The following is a 21810-nucleotide window of genomic DNA, read 5'->3' on the forward strand; positions in this document are numbered from 1 at the left end:
GTCGTTCCTGACTCTTGCCGCTGGATAATTGAAAGACAAAACATATCATAAGACATAAAAAATAGGGATGAGCCTAAAAACAAACATAGCATAGAATATAGTGTCGTTTTAATTATATATTTTCTTTGGAAGCACCATTTTATTTAAAAATATATATATATATATATATAAAAATAGTGTACTAGCCATATAATTAATTAAAAACACAAGTAAAACCATGGCTAAAAATAAAAACACAAGTAACGACCATTAAAATATTAACAAACAACTTATCTCTCAAAACACCTCAACTCCTTCCACCTCCCATCAAAACAACTTTTCAACCAAAAAGAAAATACTTGACTTAAATAAATAAATAAAAATCCATACGCCGCCTAAATCTCCAGGTAACACCCTAATTGAACATATCTCCAAGGGGTCTCTAACTTCGTCCATGTCTTACTTCTCAAATCCAGCATGTATGCCACGTAGGACTGACAAAATCCTGCAGACCCCATCACTAACAGCTTGGATCCCCACGTGGCTGTATTAGCCGTATTGCACACCTCAGCAAGAAGCTTGGCCACCGCTTCCCACTTTCCACCTTTCTGTGATGCCACCACATCACTTCCCCTACACATGTACACATGCCCGTCGTCAACACCAACACAGGCCGACGGACACGTGCCAGCCTCCAAGTAGTCCTCCTCCACATGGTCCCACTGCCACGCGCCCACATCAAACGCCTCGGCGCTCCTCTCGAACCGGCCTTGCATATCCGTACAATAGCCGCCAATGACGTGGAGCTTGCCAGCGTGGAATATCGCCTTGCACTCATCACGCTCTCTTGCCATGTCTGGCAACACAACCCACTCGTCTTTTGCCACGTCATATGCCATCGCTGACCTCAATGCCGTCTTCTCGTCATCATGTCCACCGGCGACAAAAACGATCCCACCATCACAATCTGAAGCACACCCGAAAAATGTCCTGGGCCCACCTGGCATATCAACCCCACGCCGCCACCTGGCAGAAAGAAAATGGTAGATGAACACCGAATTGGAGACCTTCCACGTGACCGGGTCCCACCCGCCCATCACCACCAAAAATGACCCGAAGCCCGCCAAACGGCAAAACATCGGCAACCCGTCATACATCCCCGGATCCTGAGGCAACGACATTTCCCACCAAGCACCTGTATCCGGTTCATGAAGAGTGAGGCGGTGAACCGGGTGAACAGAATATTTTGCCAGTCCGAGATTCCGGTCCGGTTGGGCGGTGGATTGGACCATGACAATGAGCTTTTGGGCATGGCCAGCGGCCTTCCTTAAGCGATGAAACTCCGGAAGCTGAACCTGGACCATCCAACCTTTACACACCGATGCAATGGTGGGAAACTGGTCGTAGGATACACGAATCAAGCAATCTCGGACGACATCGTCGGGTAGATCTGAAAGCAGCTCCATTGATTACAAGAAATACCATACGAAGAAAAGTGAAGAAGCAAATTGGAGACTCGATCTGCTGATGTACTTCTTGTTATAAGCAGCTGAGTTTTGGAAGTACGTAGTTTTGGGGCAACTTGTCAGTACGTGGGTTTTCGAAGATGTTGTTCCACTTCGATCATTGCGTGCGTCCTCCCCGTGGAAAATTTGATAGAGACCACAGGAACGACCTGTTGATTCATTTTCGAGTTGCCGGTATCTTTAGGAATATTATTCACTACTTGACTAATATTTAATAGACGCTTGTATTATTATCTTTTTGATTTGTTATGAAAACAAAAATTAGAGGTAAATGCTTTTTTTTTTTTAATAAGACCATTATTATTAGACTCATCAAATTAGATATTTTTGTAAGCTAATTTGTTGAAATTGTCCAAAATGAGTTCTTAGCAATCTCTTCAATTTGGTGAAAACAATTTGGTATATGAACACTACTCGCCAACAACAGTGAGCACCGTTCACTTACCAAAACAATAAAAAAAAACTATTAAATTTTTCTCTCTTTTTTTTTTTTTTTTTAATTTCTCTCTCACCTATCACACACGACCTCCCTTTTGAAAAAGATTATTTAAATTGAATAATGATAGTGGATAGTTAAAATTGTGAGGCTGCTGGAGTGCTTTAAAAAAAGTTGGTGACTAAAATAGAAGAAAGTGAATTTTGGCTTTTTTGGCGAGTAAAATTTGATGAGTATACTAAGAATGCTCTAAGTAGTTTGTAATTTTGACAAGGGTAAATGTATGATAAACCCCTGAGTAAACGCGCAATTTGAATTCACTCTCATTTTTTAATTTTGAAAATTAGATGTATAAGTTTTTGATTATTCGCAATAGATCCTTCAGTGAATTTGCCGTCCAAGTTTACTGTAGACCGTTAGTGCCACGTTAGCATTTTTGCTTAAAATAATATTTTTGTTATTTTATTAAAAATTAAAACCTAAAAAATAAATTTTAAAAATAAAACCTAAAAAAAAATAGATATATATTTACATGTAAAATAAATGTTTTAAAAAATAAATACAACTTTTAATTAATACTACATGCATATTTTGGTATATTCTACGATTTGAACCTTAATTAACTCTACTTTAGTATTTATATAGCATGCATATATACATATGGCTAGTCTAAAGTTTATATTTTTGTAATATATACAATATAGATATATATGGTATATCTACATTAAGAATATATACTTATTTTAATTAATACTATATACATATTTTTTAGTATATATATACATAATGTATATATAGCATTAACCCTAGTTTAGTGCTATTTATAGTATATATATATATATATATATATACACACGTATAGTTAGGGTTGTGTAGTACACATATAAAACATAGACTTAGGGTTAGGGTTGTGTAGTACACAAATCTTGTATAAGTAATTGTATAGTATATACATGTGTTAACGGTATATTTTATATATTGAACCATAACCCTAGTTTAGTGCTATATATAGTATATATACTTAGGGCTAGGATTTACATCTGTGTCATATATATTCCTTTAAGAATATATGCCAGTTAACTTCCATGCAATACTATATCCATAATATTGTACATATACTATTTATTAAAAAATATCCCTAGGTTGAAGCTATATATAACATACGTAGGGTTAGGGTTTACATTAACTTGTGTACATACTATATATACATATTGGTATTTTATCCCATAACTAATTAATACTATATAGTTTATTTCAACTCTACACATTTAGCAAATCTCATATAAGTCCTTGTTTATCTTAATACATGTGTTAACGGTATATTTTATATATTGAACCCTAACTTTAATTTAGTGCTATATATAGTATATATACTTAAGGTTAGAGTTTACATTTGTGTCATATATATTCTTTTAAGAATATATGCCAATTAACTTCCATGCAATACTATATCCATAATATTGTACATATACTATTTATTAAAAAATATCCCTAGGTTGAAGCTATATATAACATACGTAAGGTTAGGTTTTACATTAACTTGTGTACGTACTATATATACATCTTAGTATTTTATCCCATAACTAATTAATACTATATAGTTTATTTCAATTCTCCACATTTAGTCAAATCTCGTATAAGTCCTTGTTTATCTTAATACATGTGTTAACGGTATATTATATATATTGAACCCTAACCCTAGTTTAGTGCTATATATAGTATATATACTTAGGGTTAGGGTTTACATCCGTGTCATATATATTCCTTTAAGAATATATGACAATTAACTTCCATGCAGTATTATATCCATAATATTGTACATATACCATTTATTAAAAAATAACTCTAGGTTGAAGCTATATAGAACATACTTAGGGTTAGGGTTTACATTAACTTGTGTACGTACTATATATCTTGGTATTTTATCCCATAATTAATTAATACTAATTAAGTCCTTGTTTATCCTAATACATGTGTTAATGGTATATTTTATATATTGAACTCTAACCCTAGTTTAGTGCTATATATAGTATATATACTTAGGGTTAGGGTTTACATCCATGTCATATATATTCCTTTAAGAATATAAGCCAATTAACTTCCATGCAATACTATATCCATAATATTGTACATATACTATTTATTAACAAGTAACCCTAGGTCGAAGCTATATACAGCATACGTAGGGTTAGGGTTTACATTAACTTGTGTACGTACTATATATACATTTTGATATTTTATCCCATAACTAATTAATACTAATTAAATCCTTGTTTATCTTAATACATGTATTAATGGTATATTTTATATATTGAACTCTAACCCTAATTTAGTGCTATATATAGTATATATACTTAGGGTTAGGATTTACATCCATGTCATATATATTCCTCTAAGAACATATGCCAATTAACTTCCATGCAATACTATATCCATAATATTGTACATATACTATTTATTAAAAAGTAACCCTAGGTTGAAGTTATACATAGCATACATAGGGTTAGGGTTTATATTAACTTGTGTACGTACTATATATACATCTTGATATTTTATCCCATAACTAATTAATACTAATTTTATTTATGGCCTCACAAACAATATAAATAATGATTTAATGGACTTGCCTTACAAGATTATGTAAGAGTAATAGTAATGGCAGATTAGCAGTAATACATGTTATCAATGCTACTAACTTCTTCTTCTTCTTTCTTAAATCGGTTTGTCATGCCTTCCAATTCAAGCCATACCAATATCCGGCCAGCTACAATTAAGTTAATTTCGTGCCTCATGTCATGACTATTCAAGGACAATTTTCTAAATAATTCACATGCTTTGTTGCATAATTTTGAATCTATTTCCTATCTAGTTTTAAAGAAAATTTTCATTTATGACTCATGATCTTTCTTCACTTTTGTAATGTATCCTTAAACTTTAGAAAGTGTCAATTTAATGTATTTATCTTTCAATTTTTTTCAATTTCAACCATCCGTTAGGATTTTTCGTTAAATCCTAACGGAGGGGTGTCAAAATTTCCAAATCATCCCTACTTATTTAGGAAAAAAAAGAAAAAAGAAATGCAAAGATTTAGGCGTTGATTTAGGATTTAACGAAATTTACACAAAAAAAAAAAATTGAAAACAAGGATATTTTGAAATTTTTTACAAGATCTAATGAAAAATCTTAACGAATGGTTGAAATTGAAAAAAAATATAAGAGCTACATATTCGAGAAGGTGACACGCCCAAAAGTATACGTACAAGAGTGCCGGACAAAGTTTTTGAGAAGTATGACAAGACAGATGTAGAGCACCTGTTGAGGGATTAGTGTATTGAACAAAAAGGGGTACGTAGGTCTTTGATTGTATTACTATTATGTGTATTTTCAATAACTGTTCAATTAATTTTATGTCTCATTTAAGTGTGTCAATGCTTAAATATTATGAAATGTTCACTGCGTAGGCGACCTGTGAACGGATGAAACGGATGCGGGAGTAGAACGACCTCCCCCATTTCTTGGAATCCAAAAGCTATGCCACATTTAATCATGATGAGGTATGGACATATATATGTAGATGTTATAATATTTGTATCTAATTGTTTTTTTAAAATAATATTACTTTTTGTTATTTATTTTATTTGGATAGCGACAGGCAACCACCTTTGGCACGGCCCCCACTCGAGTGGAGTCGTTCGTCAAGACGCACACTAGGAAGGACGAGACTCACCCGAACGAACATACACAGGTCCTATGTGTATGCTACTGATCTATTTCTTTAATATTTCTAAGTTATGCGTGTGATAACATATATATTGACTACATGTGTATTATATATTGACAACATACAGGAGATGATGACACAGAGTTTATCGAATGATCCTGCCGTTACTCAGAGCGTGTCAGAAGACATGGTGCATTGGGCACCAAACGACGCGTACGAACAGGCGTTGGGGAGGCCTGAATACGCGGGGAAGGTTCGGCAGGTTGAGCTGAACTTTACTCCCGTACGGGGGACGTCTTTCTCATACCGGGCTCGCTCACAAGGAGGACCATCTCAGTGTACATCTCGGGGCTACTCCATACATGAGGGGAGGATTGCGACAATGGAGACATTGCTACGGGCTCAAACCGAGAGGAATAAGGCTTTGGAGCAGCACATGTGACATTTCGAGACATTAGAGCAGCATATGCGACACTTCGAGGCCGTGCTCACCTCCATGGGAGTATCACATACTAGCCCTGGTGCTCAGCAGTCTCCACCTCCAAACGGAGGTGGTACATTGTCCGTTAGTAATGCATCTGCAAGTATGATTACAATTGTGTAAACTGTTTATTTTTAATCAATGATATGGACTTGATATGCATATACTCAAATTTTTTAATGTTTTTATTTCTTGCAGTTAATGTGACGACGATCAGTCTGTTGTCGCCTCATGGACAACAGTACTGTCCCTCACCGCTGGGCCAGCACTCTTCCATTGGGACACCATTGCCTGTTACACCGCCCCTTGCGCAGCAATTGCTTGTTGGCGAGTCCACGCTTGATACGGGAATTTGTGATCCCCAAGAACGACAACCTTCAGACTTGTAGGGTTTTTATAACTTTGTTTTGTTAATGACAATAACGTTTATTAGTACCTAATCTATGGTATTTTTGGATTTAGAATTATTGATCTGCTTAATTTGATTTTGTGTTTATGGTAAATTTAAAATGTTCTCCTAATATTTTCGTGATATTTGGGGAAAGAAAAATGGATTTAGGGTTTAGGTTTAAGGGTTTACGGGTTTACGGGTTTAGGGTTTAAGGGTTTAGGGTTTAAGGGTTAAGGGTTTAGGGTTTAAGGATTTAGGGGTTTAGGGTTTAAGGGTTTAGGGTTTAGGGTTTGTATATTGTGGTTTTTATTTTTTTTCTTGTGAAAAAAAATTGCATTTTGCCATGTGGCAGATGATACAGGGCAAGTTTGCCACATGTCTGAAAACCAATTGGCCACATGGTCTTGGACACGTGGATTATGGTCCACGTGGCCATAGTCGGCCACGTGGTTTTCAGACATGTGGCTGACAGTTGGCCACGTGGCATTGTACGCGTGGCCACAGTCGACCACGTCGTTGCAAACCACGTTGCCGACTGTGGCCACGTGGACAATAATCCACGTGACCAATGTGCCACGTGGATTCGGTCCAGGTGGCTAACGCGTGGGCCACATGGTTTGTACACGTGGCGCGACGTGGCCACTATGCCATGCGGCACAGTGGCGACGTGGACAACGTGGCCACGTTGTGAATTGCACATTTCGCAACAACCGGATCTACCACGTTGTCCACACGTCGCAAATGACACGTGGCGAACAGTTTGTCACATGGATGAGCCCCATACACGTGGCAAATTGCAAGAGGCGAATTGCAATTTTTTTTGTAGTGACTGTTGACATGACAGGCCCGAGAGAGATGGAGAGCCTAATCAATGTTGATGCCGAAAGACTAAAGCAAACCAGGGCTGCTACAGAGGCCGCAGAGGCAGTCGAGCTGGGTGTCCACGGCTTCTTTGATATGATTGAGTTGCAGCAGTTGGCCAGTGGGCTGGTAGAGTTGATGTGGTTAGGGCATGCATGGGACCAGATTCTGTGCTCAAGTTGCAATCGATCTGTGCCTTGTTAATGAACCTCATTCTAAAGACTTCTCCTCTACATCCACGTCTTCATCAAGCATAACTCTCCAACAGCATACCAACTACATACCAGGAGCGACGGTCACCAACAGCATACCAGAAGATATTAGCTTATCAAATAATGAAGCATAACTTTTCACAGGATGAACTACGCAAATCAGGGGCGCCATCCCCCACCACAACTGGCTGCAATGGTGGCTCAGCACAACACAGCTCTTGAGGATCAGCAATGGTGTGCCGATAGTGGGGCTAATGCCCACATTACCAATGAGATCGAGAATCTACAAATTCAGTAGCCTTTCCAAGGGTTCTGATTCAGTAGCCGTGGGGAATGGAGGACTTGTTATTGAAAATACTGGTTCATCTACTCTTCTATCTACTACTTCTCCCTATTCCACTCCTCCATTTAAACTCAAAGACATTTTACATTGTCCTACTGTTTCTACCAACTTACTCTCTATTTAAAAATTCTGCAAAGATAATGCTTGTTTATTTATTCTAACAGACTCTCATTTTTATGTGAAGGACAATCAGACGTGGGCGATCCTGTTGGAAGGTAGAAGTGAAAACAGCTTGTATCCCTTACAGTTTCAAAAGTCTCTCTTCAAACTCAACTATTGTTTTACTACTTTCTTAGGTTTAAAGACCACACCCTCTCTGTGGCACTTTAAATTAGGACACTCTTCTTTTGTAACAGTGTCTAATGCAATAAAAAATCATCACTTCCTGTTCTAAGTGGTGAATTATCAAATAAAAAGTTTTTTTTTTGTGATTCCCGTAAACTTGGTAAAGGCAAGACATTACCCTTTTCCTCTTCTACTCGTATTACTTGTACACCATTAGAACTTATACACACGGATCTCTGGACATCTCCGGTCTCCTCATTAAGTAGCTATAAATACTATCTCAATTTTGTAGATGATTTCTCTCTCCATACCTGGTTTTATCCCCTTCATAATAAATCAAATGTCTATGAGTGTTTTGTTAAATTTACGGTCCTTGTTGAGAATCAGTTTACTTGCAAAATCAAAAGTCTCCAATCTGATGGAGGAGGTGAATATACTTCCATTTAGTTTCAAGCTTTTCTCTCCCGGCATGGTATATTCCATCGAAAATCATGTCCATACACATCTCAACAAAATGGTATCGCCGAGCGAAAACTAAGACACCTCTTAAAGACTAGTTTAACTCTACTTGCTCACTCAGGTCTTTCCAACAAATTTTGGGCTGATGCCTTCCTTGCTTCCACTTTTATCATCAATCTTCTTCCTAATGCTATTTTACAAATTTCATCTGCATTTCAAAAACTTTTCAAAACTGATCCGGACTACAAATCTCTACGAGTATTTGATTGTAAATGTTTCCCCTTACTTCGTCCTTATACAGCTCATAAATTAGAATTTAGATCTAAACCCCACATCTTTTTAGGATAGAGTCATGCAAGCTATAGATGTCTTGATACTGTCACAAATAGGGTCTATCTTTCTAGGAATGTTGTGTTTGATGAGAGCTCATTTCCTGCAAAAGATCATGCCATGCAGCAACTGCTTTCTAAGATCAATGCCTCTGTTGATGTACCTTTTCTCATGCCTCCAACCACTACATTTTTCGAGCCCTGTTCTGCTACTCAACCGAATGCTACTCTCTTGGTTCCTACTGCTACTTCCTCCGCTGCTTCTTCCTTGGACTCTCCTGAGGTATCCCCTCCACCCTTACTTCTCCAATTTTATAAAACTCCTCAAATCCTGACATACCAACTTCGGATGTAGCACTCCCTATCTCTCCAATTGTCCATCATCCTATCTCCCTGCCTCTCTCTGTTTCCCCATCTTCCAACATTTCTCCACCACATCACAGTATGGTCACAAGGTCTCGCACAGGATCCCTGAAACTTAAAGACTTCTCAGATTACCAACTTTACTATACAACTCGGCATCCACTTGTTGCACTCCATACTTCTCTGTCTCTAGTCGGACCCACTTGTTATACTAAGGCTGCTATTGATTCTCGTTGCAGAACTGCTATGTCTAAAGAATTTGATACTCTTATGGCCAATGGAATTTATGTTATCGTCTCTTACATCAAAATGTCATTCGGAATAAGTAGGTTTACAAGATAAAACAACATGATGATGGCTCCATAAAAAGATTAAAAGTTCCCTTAGTTGCTAAAGGATTTGATAAAAAAAAGTGGCCTTCATTACACTGAAAGTTTCAATCATGTAATCAAAACTACCACCATCTGAATTTTTTTTTTAATTATTTTATTATTTTTTTTAATTGAAAAATGACACGTGGTAGGGGTATTATAGAGATATTTTGCCAAAATGGACATTTTTCAAAGGTTTTGGTAGTTTGAGGGATCAGAGTGCAAGCCTTGGTAATTTGGGGGGCCATTCAGAGAAAAAATGGTAGTTTGGAGAGCTAAATTGTATTTTTTTTTTTTTTTTTTTTTTACCAAAAATAAATAAATAAAAGAGAGAAAATCACATTTCAAACAAAACATCAATTTTTCATTCATTATAACTTGTCTGCATATGAGTACAAAGATCATTTAAATAGACACTAAAAATCAACCCTAATCCTAATTTGATTGGCTTTAGGCCAAGCCCATTATTGAATTGCAAAATACATTAACTATTAAAATCTAAAATCTAAATAAATCTAAAGACCAAATATTATTTTCCCTTTCACGTTATTTTTTTTTTGTGGCAACAACACATTGTGTTTTGGTATTGGAGAAAATCACAAATCGTATTGACTCTTGGTTGGCAAAGAAGTTGTCATTTGGTGGGAAATTGCAACTATTGAATTATGTTTTGTATGGCATTCAGATTTATTGGTCGAGCATTTTAATTCTTCCTAAAAAATTCATTCGATCAATAGAGTAGAAGTTCAACAGTTTCTTGTGGTATTGGATTGAGGTATCTACTGCTAGAGCTAAAGTGGCATGGAAAGTGTTGTGCGTTCCAGAAAAATGAGGTTTGGGACTTAAAAGGAACTTCATCAAATTCAGAATAGAAATTAGTGAAAGTATTCACATGTGGCTTGATTGTTGGCATTCGGATGAGATTCTCTATACATGTGCTCTTTAAAGTTCCAACTGCAATTGATTAAAAAAAAAAAAAAGTGATTCTCACATGCAAAAAGACACATGGCATTTTAATGGGTTGAGTTAAAAAATTTCTTCCAACCTAGTTTGGAAGATATCTTTGTCCGACAAAAATTGGCAACACATGGATTCTCTTAACATTAAACCAACCGCCAACTAATTCAAACCCTAACCAATACTTGACATGAAATAAGTTATGCAGGCTTTGAAAATTACACTTCTTTTTTCATGATTCAAATGACTTCTTCAATTCACTGATGATAAACGCGATCTTGTCCTAACCGAATAGAAGACGCATAAATCATTCATTCTTTCCTCTAAAAATTTCAACTCTTCTTTTTCATGATTCAAATGACCCACATCTTCTATTTGCTGAAAAAATGGGAAATTAAAGAATAATAAAGCTTTCCAATGAACATATGCAAGGTTTCCATATACCAATGAAATTTTTGGTATAGAAGCTAACTGTCCACGAAAAGTATATGATTATTTACCACCTTTAGAACTGTAACTAGTTACAGACAAGCCTTCTTTCCACAAATCAATGACAAGTAGATAAAAAGGGTATCAGGAGACATAACATACAAGAAAACATGTTGGGAGTACCTAATATTTCTTAACATTCCAGTCATCTCAATGTAGAGCTGCAAGCTCGACAAGCTCTTTGTATTCATCAGCGATGTAAGATTTCACCCTGAGAGTGGGTTTTCCATCATCACCCTTTGTTGGAGAAACATACTTCAACCCAATAACTGTTGTCAAACCTGAAAAAAGTATAATACAACAAAACTATATTACTTATATGGGAAAATGGGATTACATCAATACATATTCTTTTTTCTTTTCTTTTTTTGACATGTCCACACAAGAGGGTGAGGGGGATTCGAACTAGTGACCTCCGCTTCATGAGGCGTGGTCTCTAGCCGATTAAGCTATCTCTTGGAGACACATCAATACATATTCTTAAACTAGTGTACCAAGTCATAACAATTAAATATCAATGGAAAAGGATGTAAAAAAAAAGAGTACTTAAACAAATTTTGTTGCCTCACATTTAGCTGCTCCGTACAAATTGTTTAAATGCAAAAACTCTCTAAACACAATGATAAACTCTTCTTTTTCTTTTTATGAATAATTTAACTGGGTGATGGGTCTTAAACCCATAACCACAACCTCCAACCATTCTTACATTGTGAGTTGCCATTAAGAATTCAATGGCTCAAACACAATTTAAGAACGTCAGTCAACAAATTCTTAGGTTATCAAACATACTGGTGACGTGACTGGTGCAGTGTACAAATAACTTATCACACACAGGTGGTGATTATTTATAAAAATTCCTAATTATCACACAAACATATATTATAATAAGGAAAAACAATCATCACATAAAATTTTCATTCTAACCTTCTCAAACACTTGATTCTATGTAAAATTGAAAACAGTAACTACAAGCATTATTCATATCAGTAAGCAAAAGATTCATTCTAAATTTTACTTCAATATTCGAGTAATGGTACATGTCACCTTCATATCCCTCATGTGTCCCCCAAAACTGATATGACTTTTAAAATCACTATTGAATTTATGATAAATCATGGAATGGTGATTTTAAAAACCATAAAAGCCACATCAATTTTTGAGAGACATGGGAGTAACACATAGAATTACTCTCAATATTCAGGATACATGTCTCCAGAGATTGGTAGAACACTATACCTCCTCGCAATTAGTACAAGTGTATAGAACTAGATCAATGATAACAAAACAAAAGCTTAGCTGCAACAATCTTCTATTTTGAACTCCCAACTCATAAACTGGCACAAAGATTTTTGGTTGCCAATGCCACAATTTTATTCTCATAAAACCTAGTTTAGTGTTAGGCAAACTTAAGCTATCAAAAAAAACTTAACGCGTATCTCTTAAGAATAATTCATATAGAAATGGAACCAGAAAGCAGTCTGACTACTTATCACTTTTTAAGTTCAAGGATCAATATGACAAAGTGTCATATGCACAACAAATCCCTTATCTAAAAATGTCCACGAAAGAGAATACTCACTCTGGTGGATGCGACCATATAGTAACCTTTCGCCTTTCCAATACTCCAAAGGTCTTGTCCTGATCCTGGTGCTTCGCCTTACCCCAGATTTCCACAATAAACCAGCTCCTAGAAAGACAACAACAGCCAGTCATTCCAACAAAACAACCAAAAAAGTCTTAGTTAACATGGTTGAGATTGATACAAATGGACACCTGCAAGGCTTTGCCTATGAGAACGTTCTTTACTCTTGCGCTCTCTGTGCAGACGTGATTTTGCTTTGATTTGCTCGTTCAATGACACCTCGATACTTCCCTGGATTTTCTGTTTCACGAGAGAATAGAAACCAAGTTCAATCATAACCACATACTAAAAGCAGAACTAACCATCAAAAAGCAAATCATTCTTTCTTTGGATATGTAGAACAGTTAACTGAAAAACACTGAAGGGAGCCCCTAGGCCGTGAACCAGAAGGGAAACAGGATGGGGTGGGGTGTGCAGGCCACAAATATTGCCCAGAAAAAGAAAAATAAAAATAAGATTAGACACTTTGGGGACTAAATCTCATATAATAAATATACACGAGACAAACATCTGGATTTATGCATAAAAAAGCATCAAACTCTTTTATGGTACATAAAAAGCATAAAATTTAATAAAATAAATTAATTGAAATTATCTGGACTCAGAGAGTAAACACAGAGGTTAGAGGATCTAATGTTCATAAGGTAACAAACATCCTAACAATATCTTCTATGCGCATATTTGTACAATCCCTTGACCATTACCAGGAACATCTGAATAAATAACACTCAACATCCTAGGCGCATTTCACCCTTACACATATTGGTAGGCGAAATACTTTCAGCCATCAAAAGCATCACATACACATCACCCCAATTCAAGTATATCGAGTCCTTCCACAAAGGGATTAAAAATTACAAGCAACATACGGTCTTTTAGTCACATTCAGATATGGCAAAGACAACTTATTGATGACAAGCAGCAAATAAAACGAAAGCACGAGTGAAAAGGACAATAAGGGAAAGATAGTAACCTCTATATGCTGTTCTGGGACATTATCTGGGGCTTGGGAGAGTCTATGCACTGAATGGTCTTCAACCACAGCAGGACTTGATTGATCTGATCGTGAAAATAAGAAAATTCACCGAATACACTAAGTTGAAACCATCTAAAGCATAATCTTTACTCAAATGTACAATTGTTAAAACCAAGAATTCTAGTGGAAAGATTATAAAACTTCAGATGCAAGCTCATCATGTATGAGAACGTAAGCACAAAAGAACTTATTTTATGAAATAGTTCAATGATAATTCATCAGGTACCTATTAGCAGTTTCCATTTACCTCAACTTGGATGAACTGGGTGATTATATGTACAGATATAACAAACACAAATTTGTAATACATAATTTGGATTAAACGAACAACCACTTTGACAATCTAAAGGTAAGTCAAGTTAGTCATCACTAATTAAAATATTAGACTTCAAGTTGATGACATGCACAAGGCAAACCCTGAAACACAGAAAGCCCATTTACCAAGGATTTGGCATGAAATTGTTTAAAGAGATCAAGCATGAGATCCTCAAAAATAGTAGGGACCATAATACGACCTTAGATTTGAATCGGTAACCAAGGACTTCATATGGGAGGGAGCATGGTGCATGCACTGATAGCATGCACTGATTGTGAGATAATCTATGGGTGTATAACATCTTCCTAGGGATTATGGCAAAGAGGCACTACCGTTCGAGGGCACATGGAATAAGTGACCGGTCTAGTGCACTGTAAATTATTCTGAACAAGCATGATAAGCTATTGGCAGCAGACCTATTATTAGCAACCAGCAGGCTGCAACTGTAGGCAAATAAATGGAATTGCAAGTCCCACTACACATTCAATGTTGGAACTGAGACACATAAGGAACTCTAGGCAACTAAACCTCATTCCGATGGCACATAAGAGTACTCTGACCATGATTTCAAAGAATGGACACACAAAGAGAAAGGAGGGGTATTAAAAAGGATGTTGTGTGTGTCTCTTGACATGACTAGGTACACACTTGTCAAGTGAGAAATATATTCATTCTAGCAAATGACACAGTAAAGGCATTAGAAGATCAACAAGAGGTAGGCAAATTGTTGTTAAAACACCTCGGAAAACCTAAAAACTAACTGGTTGGCCCTTTAATAGCCCAGTTCCCTATATGGTGGCATGACAAAATGCCATATCTACAACCAACATACATTTAAGCAGTAAGACATGAATTGTGATTAAAAAAAAAGAGCTACTTCTTATAAAGTCCGTTTAGTAAAAATTAACCATAAAAGAATAAGAACAAAAAGAGAAGACAATTGTGAATTCAAGTTTAGAGAGATTGTAATAACAAAGGTATCAGAGTCTATTAAAACAACCATAATCCAAAAAAAAAAAAACAAGACAAGCAAGGATGTCCATCATTTACAATGTAAAGTAAGAGAAAACATTGAAGGACACAAGCCAGAGTATTTCTCTTGCAAATGCATATCCTCCAAATTGATTGAAATTCTTCATTTTACATTTTACACTTTGGGTATGTAGAGAAGTAGGTAGTTGTTTTTCTTCTGTTTTGGAAGGTCATATGGAAAGCCATTACATTAAATCATTCTTTACACCACCCTATTCCATGAAGCCTAAGCTGTTAAGAAAACAGACACATACACGAACAAACTACCTAGAAGATATAAACTTCATATATTTCTCCAACACAATAAATATAATAGCCTAAATGCGTCCATGCATGTCCAAAAAACAGGTATGAAGCATCTATTTTTGAGATCCCTATTATTTGAGCATATGTTCGACACAATGTCTCTATAACTTGATCTCCATATTGTGACTATACTGCAAGACAAGCTTGATTAACTTCTTGGTTGGGGTGGATAGAAGTACAAAAGGGTTCACATAAAGTCCATGTTGATGCGAAGAGTCTCTTGCATCTTTAAGAAGAAATAAGAAGTTAGTTTATCTAGCTTAGATATTCATTGCATTGCTTCTAACTAGTCTACAGAATGTTTTATCCTCTTTCTACAGAACCAAAAAATGACCAATTAACTCCATGTAGCCATTGGGTAAATAAACAGATCCGAAATCTACTCAAAATCCGACATTAAGTCATCAGGATCAAGCAAGTACTTCTCATGATGAACAAGTAGACAAATAAGATCATACCCACTGGAGCCCGAATGTAGTTCGAATTTTCCCCAGTTGAGTCCACCATGTTAACATTACGTTCTGGAGAAGCCACTGCTTCCACTGGTTCCTGTAGCATGTCTTCTACCTGAATTGTGTCACAGTATCAAACATAACATTAAAATTCAAAAGTTATAAAACTCTAGTAAACAACTAAATATAAACAAACCAAAAGGAAGATTCACCTTGTCCTCCAATTTATTGGATCCATTTTCCTGAGCATCAATATCAGCATCATGCCTACTTAATTGCTCATCTATAGCTTCATCATCCATATTACTGCCTTCAACATTGTCCTCCATTTCAACATGAGTTCCACTTGAGTCAACATCACCACGAAAAGAAAGTTTACTCGAATTATCATGCACAATTGCCTCAGATGTACAAGTAACATCTCCAATAGCCACGTCTGGTGAACCTGTCTTAGCAGCTGTAATGTCATCTTCCTCAACTAAGGGTGACTTCAACTCATCACAATTGCTCAACTGCATTCCTGTATGATCCAGGTCAGACTCTTTCAGCATGCATTCAATCGGGGAGGAATTTTTTGTTGGTAAGCGGCCAAAATCAGGAATTAAAAATGGATCATTTGATGGCTTTGACCGCAAAATTTGCCTCTGTAACAAAGATAATGAAGCAAAAGGACTTCTTTGGGGTGTTGGTGAAGCTATATGATGAAAAGAGCTTTTTCCCTCCTGTATGAGCTTCACAGGTGTTTTACTGCTAATCCCTTTTAACAGATTATCAATGCCATCTTCCTCAACTAAGGGTGACTTCAACTCATCACAATTGCTCAATTGCATTCCTGTATGATCCAGATCAGACTCTTTCAGCTTGCATTCAGTCGAAGAGGAATTTTTTGCTGGTGAGTGGCCAAAAACAGGAATTGGAAATGGATCATTTGATGGCTTTGGCCGTAAATTTTGCCTCTGTAACACAGATAATGAAGGAAACGGACTTCTTGGGGGTGTGGGTGAAGATATATGACGAAAAGAGCTTTCTGCCTCTGGTATGAGCTTCACAAGTGATTTACTGCTAATCCCTTTTAACATATTATCAATGTCCGCTAAAGCTCTCCGAGGCTTTGGCATGTTTCGTCTTGAAGATTTTGAATCAATCTTTTGGATATCTCGCAATTCTGGAAGGTTTAACTTCTCCAAATCAATGGGTTTGATCTGCAAGCGCTTTTGTAAAATACTGACTGCTCTATCCCCTTCCAGATCTTCAAAATTGCCAGATAGCAATTCATCTAAGATTTCACTAACTTTGTTCTCTGGATTGTCCATTGAACCTATTTAGCAAGCAATTAATCAAGATGTCAGATATCTATTAAGGAAAAAAAAAACGAAAAGAAAAATGGATACTGGTATTGAGTGAAAAAGAGCTAAGGGATAGTGAAATAAATTTTTTTTAGAGTTGATTGATTATTCTTTACTCTTCTATAGCTTCCACCTACCAGCTAAATCCCTCTCCTTTGATGCTAAATCGTGATCAGTTTTGCGATGTGAGATGCCATTAGTTGGGCTGACAATGCTTGAATCAAATGTCTCTTGAGAAGATAAAATATTCTCATTATTTTCAGAAATCACTGATGAATAGCGATGCTTGTATCTAACCGATCGCCTGGGTCAAAATAATAAGGTTATTCCAAATAACCAAAAAACATGAGATAAGATAAAAAAATAATAATAATAATAAAAATAAAAAATAAAAAAGCATAATGGGGATAGATGATACAAAATGCAGATCATACCCTAGAATCCCTGGTCGACGTTGTCGTGCAGTTGTGGATGTATTATGCTGATTTAAATCCATTGAAACACCACCAGTCTGCTTCTGTAATTCTCTTTTGGCATCTAAGCACCAATCATACAGTAAAACAAGTCTTACCAAAATGATTGCAGCATGGATTCCAGAAGACAAAGGGACTGTAACTTACTTTCAAGCCGTTCATAGGCCAAGAAGAATTCCTCCGGGTCTTTAAGTTGTTCAATGTCCAAACTTGGTTCCAAACTCACAGCAGGCTGACTGTGCAATGAAGATGACTTAGTTCAATCGATAAATCTCAGTCAAAGTAACCACTTGTTTACTTGAGAAAAAAAAAAAGGAAGACATCAAATATAAGCTTACATTAAATTAGGCTTTAAAAAAAACCGAGCCCGCTTACGGCCCAAGGCTGGCCTTCTTTCTTGGAGACTTTCCTTATCCTCTACAGCACCAACTTTTTTCTCTTTAATTGCCAGATAGTTTGCAAGTTCTGAACTACCATCTAAAACCATTTTCGCCTCCTCAAGAAATTTATTAGGACATTGTAAGGCCTGAAAGTGCAGGAAAACCATGAAAAATAACCATTTTAGCGTGATTAAACTGATGTATGCCACATCATCCTCAAAAAAAAACATATGCTGCCCTGAAATAAACCTGCTTTGAATTTGTGGGTGTAGCAATGCTCCTACAACTTACTACTTTGACTGGCAAGAAAGATTCAATTTTCAAGTCAAACTGAAAGCTAATGAAGGCCCTTGCTCCAAATCCTTACCCAAATTGATTTTCACCTCTCCCTGACTAAACAATTCTAGCACTAACCAATTTTAGTGGTCATTTTCATAGTCTCGAATCTTTCCTTTTCCTCAAGTAACCAAACAGAGAATAAAAGAAACGAGCTTGGCATATGAATCAGATGTAAAATTTAAATTTACGCACCCCCTGGTGCAAAAACTTTCTGTAGCAGTAAGACAGTAGAGAGAGCACAATAAATAAGATCTATAAATTCAACTCAACTAATCCATATTTATTTCACCAAGAGAAAAGAAATGAATATATATATATATATATATATATAGAGAGAGAGAGAGAGAGAGAGAGAGAGAGAGAGAGAGAGATGGTGAGTTGGGAGGGGGGTGAGAAACCAAAAATTTGATTCCACACCAAAACGATATAACAATGATGATCCTTCGTTTGATTGCATCTTTTGGTGTGTTTGGAGAGAAAGAAATCTTAGATGTTTCGAGGATTTGGAGAGTTTTATGGAAGATATTTTAGCTTTGTTTTTTCATACACTATATCTTTAGACGGTGGCGTTTTTGTCCCCACTAGCTATTAGCTTTGCTGATTTCCTTGTTCATTTTTCTATACCTAGTTAGGTATTTCCTTTTGTATACTTTCAGTGTACTAAAGGGCGCCTTACGCTTTCTATAAATCTAAATTTACTTATAAAAAAAAAATTCTTAATTGACTTAAGAGAAACCACAAAGCAAAAAGAAAAATGAAACTGTGAGTCTTAACTATTCAACTTCTTCCCCTTTCTGAAAAAAAAAAAAAAAAAAAAAAAAAAAAAAAAAAAAAAAAAAAAAAGAAGAAGAAGAAGAAGAAGAAGAAGAAGAAGAAGAAGAAGAAAGAAAGAAAGAAAGAAAGAAAACTCAACTTAACTGAGCTAAATAGTTGTTTTAGCCTCTCTCCACTCAACTAGTACAGCTTCTAGCATTCTCAGACTGTAAATAATTAAGAAACGAACAAATAAACAAACAAACACAAAGTCTCACAAGCTCACTCTCTTTCATTTCAGTACATTCTTCTCAAAAATTATGCTCTGTGAAAATTTTACACGCTTTAGAATTTGAAGAAACCTAAATTCAAAGGAGTTGCATTAGTGTCAAATTTAGTACATATCCTAATTTTTTCCACTCCATTTTCTCAGCAACCAAAGAAGCATTGCCTTTATTCAACTCAAAATACAACTTAAAAAATCCCAAAATAAAATTAGCCACACCAAAATCAACAAAATTAAAACCAAATCCAAACCGCCAGCATATTTTCTTACCCTAAATTCTCTGAGCAACCGAACAGAGAATAAATTCAATGACTAAAGTTTAAACCTGTGAACTGAAAAAGTCCCTAAAAATTAAGTGAGAGAGAGAGTACCAAGGACTTGAGGTGGTTGTGGATGGCGTTGAGGCCGGCGTCAGGGTCGTACGGCTTCGACAGGTCGGGTGCGAGCCCGAAGGTCCTGGGGAAAAGGGTGAGACCCGAATAGGCCGAAAGCGGATCCACCGGATCAGAGCACCGGGGTTCGGCTACCATTTTTGTTTCCAAGTTCGAAGAGGAACCAAACGAACCGAACTGAGAGAGAGAGAGAGAGAGAGAGAGAGAGAGAGAGAGAGAGAGAGAGAGAGAGAGAGAGAGAGAGAGAGAGAGTGTGTGGGAATGTAATTCAAAAAGAGACCGAGGGCGGGAGTGAGTACTGTGGCCAAGGTGTGAGGGATGTATGCTTGCCCCTGATTTGTTGACGATTTTACAGAGGTGTCCCTGCGGTAACAGTTTTTCCACCTAGCCTCCTCGGATTACTGCATAATTCAAACAAGGAATCGTAGTCGATTTGTAATAAATGATAGGATTAGCTATATATGTAAATTGCGAAAATTGAAAGAAAATCCTTGAGTCTCTCTCAAAGGAGTCAGATCAATGGTCAACTATATTATGCTAAGATTATAATAGTGTTGTGATTGAAACACTGAGATCCTACTAACATGCCCCCACTCTAGCGGCTTCTTATTTCTTTCTGATATTGTCTACTTTCTTTAAATGTGAGGAATTGCAAGTCCATCTTACATGTCTAGGAGATTAATGAATGGAGAAAATGGTTTGTGTGTATCTTTTTCCTCAAATTAGTTTCTTGTCTTTTGCAGGTTGTTGCTGTTAAACAATTGGATAGAAATGGTCTTCAGGGTAACAGGGAAACATTTCTCTACGTGGGTGGTGTTTCATCATATTTATTTTGTTATTGGGGATACATGTGCGAGCACTTACAGATACATCTTCCTATAATTAGATGTCAAGCATTCTTAGGCTTTTATATTTTTAGCTCAAATAAAGGTAATTCACTAAGCAGTTCATTGTTTTAATCCTTTATATATCATTATACTCTTTGCTTTCATCATTAAAATGCTGTATAAAATTTGGAAAGAAATTTGAGCCTTAATAAGCTATGCCTCGACCTCACAGTTGAGAATTACATTTTTTACATAAAAAATAACCTACTTAATCACCCAACGCCGCCCTCTTTCATCTTCCACCCACGAACTAAATCGAACCCAGAACAAAGAAAATGTTAAAAAAAAAAAAAAAAAAAAAAAAAAGATCGTGCCTTATGTAAAAAAAACAGGGAAAAAAAAATCAGAAAACCTAACCTTCGTTCCGTCGCCGGTGGAGACGGCAATCAGAGAGATGCGGCTGGCTGAGTTGGGGGGAAAGGACCTCGCCGATGGAGACGCCGCCGGTAAAGATGAACGGCCCGCCGGAGAGAGAGAGTTTACCGCCGGTGAAGAACGAACGAGAGAGAGAGAGAGATGCGGGCCGGTGGAGACGGCACCGGTAAAGAAAGAGTGCCGGAGAGAGAGAGAGAGAGAGAGAGGGGGAAGGGGGAAATGTACAAATTTTTTTTTTTCTTTTTTTGATTCAAAAGGGGGAAATGTACAATTATTGTTGAAGAAGCATTTTACTCAATTCGAAAAGAGACTTGGGGGCGGGAGTGAGAACTTTAGCCAAGGTGCGTGGGATATATGCTTGCCCCTATTTGTTGACGATATTACAGAGATGTCCCTGCGGGGATAATATATACATATACACGCTAGTCGTTACACTTTCTTCCATTGCATTGATGTGACGGTACACATTTTTAAATTGTTTTTTTTTTTTTTTTTTTTTAGAATGAGCTTAAATGCCCAAGAATAATATATGTGCCGAAATTTTGACACTAATGCCCTTTGAATGATCTCTCCCTGCAACCGGATTCGAAAT

The 21810-nt window shown here is 36.5% G+C and overlaps 2 protein-coding genes across 3 annotated transcripts; both read right to left on the bottom strand.

Moving 5' to 3' along the window:
• Positions 1-374: 374 nt before the first annotated feature.
• On the bottom strand, positions 375-1445 carry LOC133856899 (F-box/kelch-repeat protein At1g80440-like). The gene has a single exon (XM_062291947.1). It carries the CDS (start codon positions 1443-1445, stop codon positions 375-377), a length of 1071 nt encoding a protein of 356 aa, XP_062147931.1.
• A 9718-nt stretch (positions 1446-11163) lies between these two features.
• On the bottom strand, positions 11164-21523 carry LOC133856548 (centromere protein C-like). Of its 2 annotated transcripts, XM_062291604.1 has the most exons (13): positions 21201-21523; positions 21052-21093; positions 19936-20357; positions 18145-18332; positions 17954-18042; positions 17768-17870; positions 17471-17637; positions 16200-17305; positions 15994-16102; positions 13819-13904; positions 12977-13085; positions 12783-12890; positions 11164-11484 (listed from the first exon to the last, which is right to left on the bottom strand). In XM_062291604.1, the coding sequence occupies exons 3-13, from the start codon at positions 20092-20094 to the stop codon at positions 11354-11356; spliced, it is 2355 nt and encodes a 784-aa protein (XP_062147588.1). In that variant the 5' UTR covers positions 20095-20357; positions 21052-21093; positions 21201-21523; the 3' UTR covers positions 11164-11353. The 2 variants fall into 2 exon arrangements, with proteins under 2 accessions (XP_062147588.1, XP_062147587.1); XM_062291603.1 differs by lacking the exon at positions 21052-21093.
• Between the last annotated feature and the right edge of the window lie 287 nt (positions 21524-21810).

This window comes from Alnus glutinosa, chromosome 14 (genome assembly GCF_958979055.1).
Source record: "Alnus glutinosa chromosome 14, dhAlnGlut1.1, whole genome shotgun sequence".
NCBI lineage: Eukaryota > Viridiplantae > Streptophyta > Magnoliopsida > Fagales > Betulaceae > Alnus > Alnus glutinosa.

Bases quoted from the DNA above. Each gene is read 5' to 3' on its own strand.
- LOC133856899 (XM_062291947.1), bottom strand. From the start codon at position 1,445: ATGGAGCTGCTTTCAGATCTACCCGACGATGTCGTCCGAGATTGCTTG.
- LOC133856548 (XM_062291603.1), bottom strand. From the start codon at position 20,094: ATGGTAGCCGAACCCCGGTGCTCTGATCCGGTGGATCCGCTTTCGGCC. The intron at 18,043-18,144 runs GTAAGCTTATAT...TTCATTGCACAG, and splicing joins TTTTTAAAGCCTAATTTAAT to TCAGCCTGCTGTGAGTTTGG. The intron at 11,485-12,782 runs GTGAGTATTCTC...TACTTTTTTCAG, and splicing joins ATATGGTCGCATCCACCAGA to GTTTGACAACAGTTATTGGG.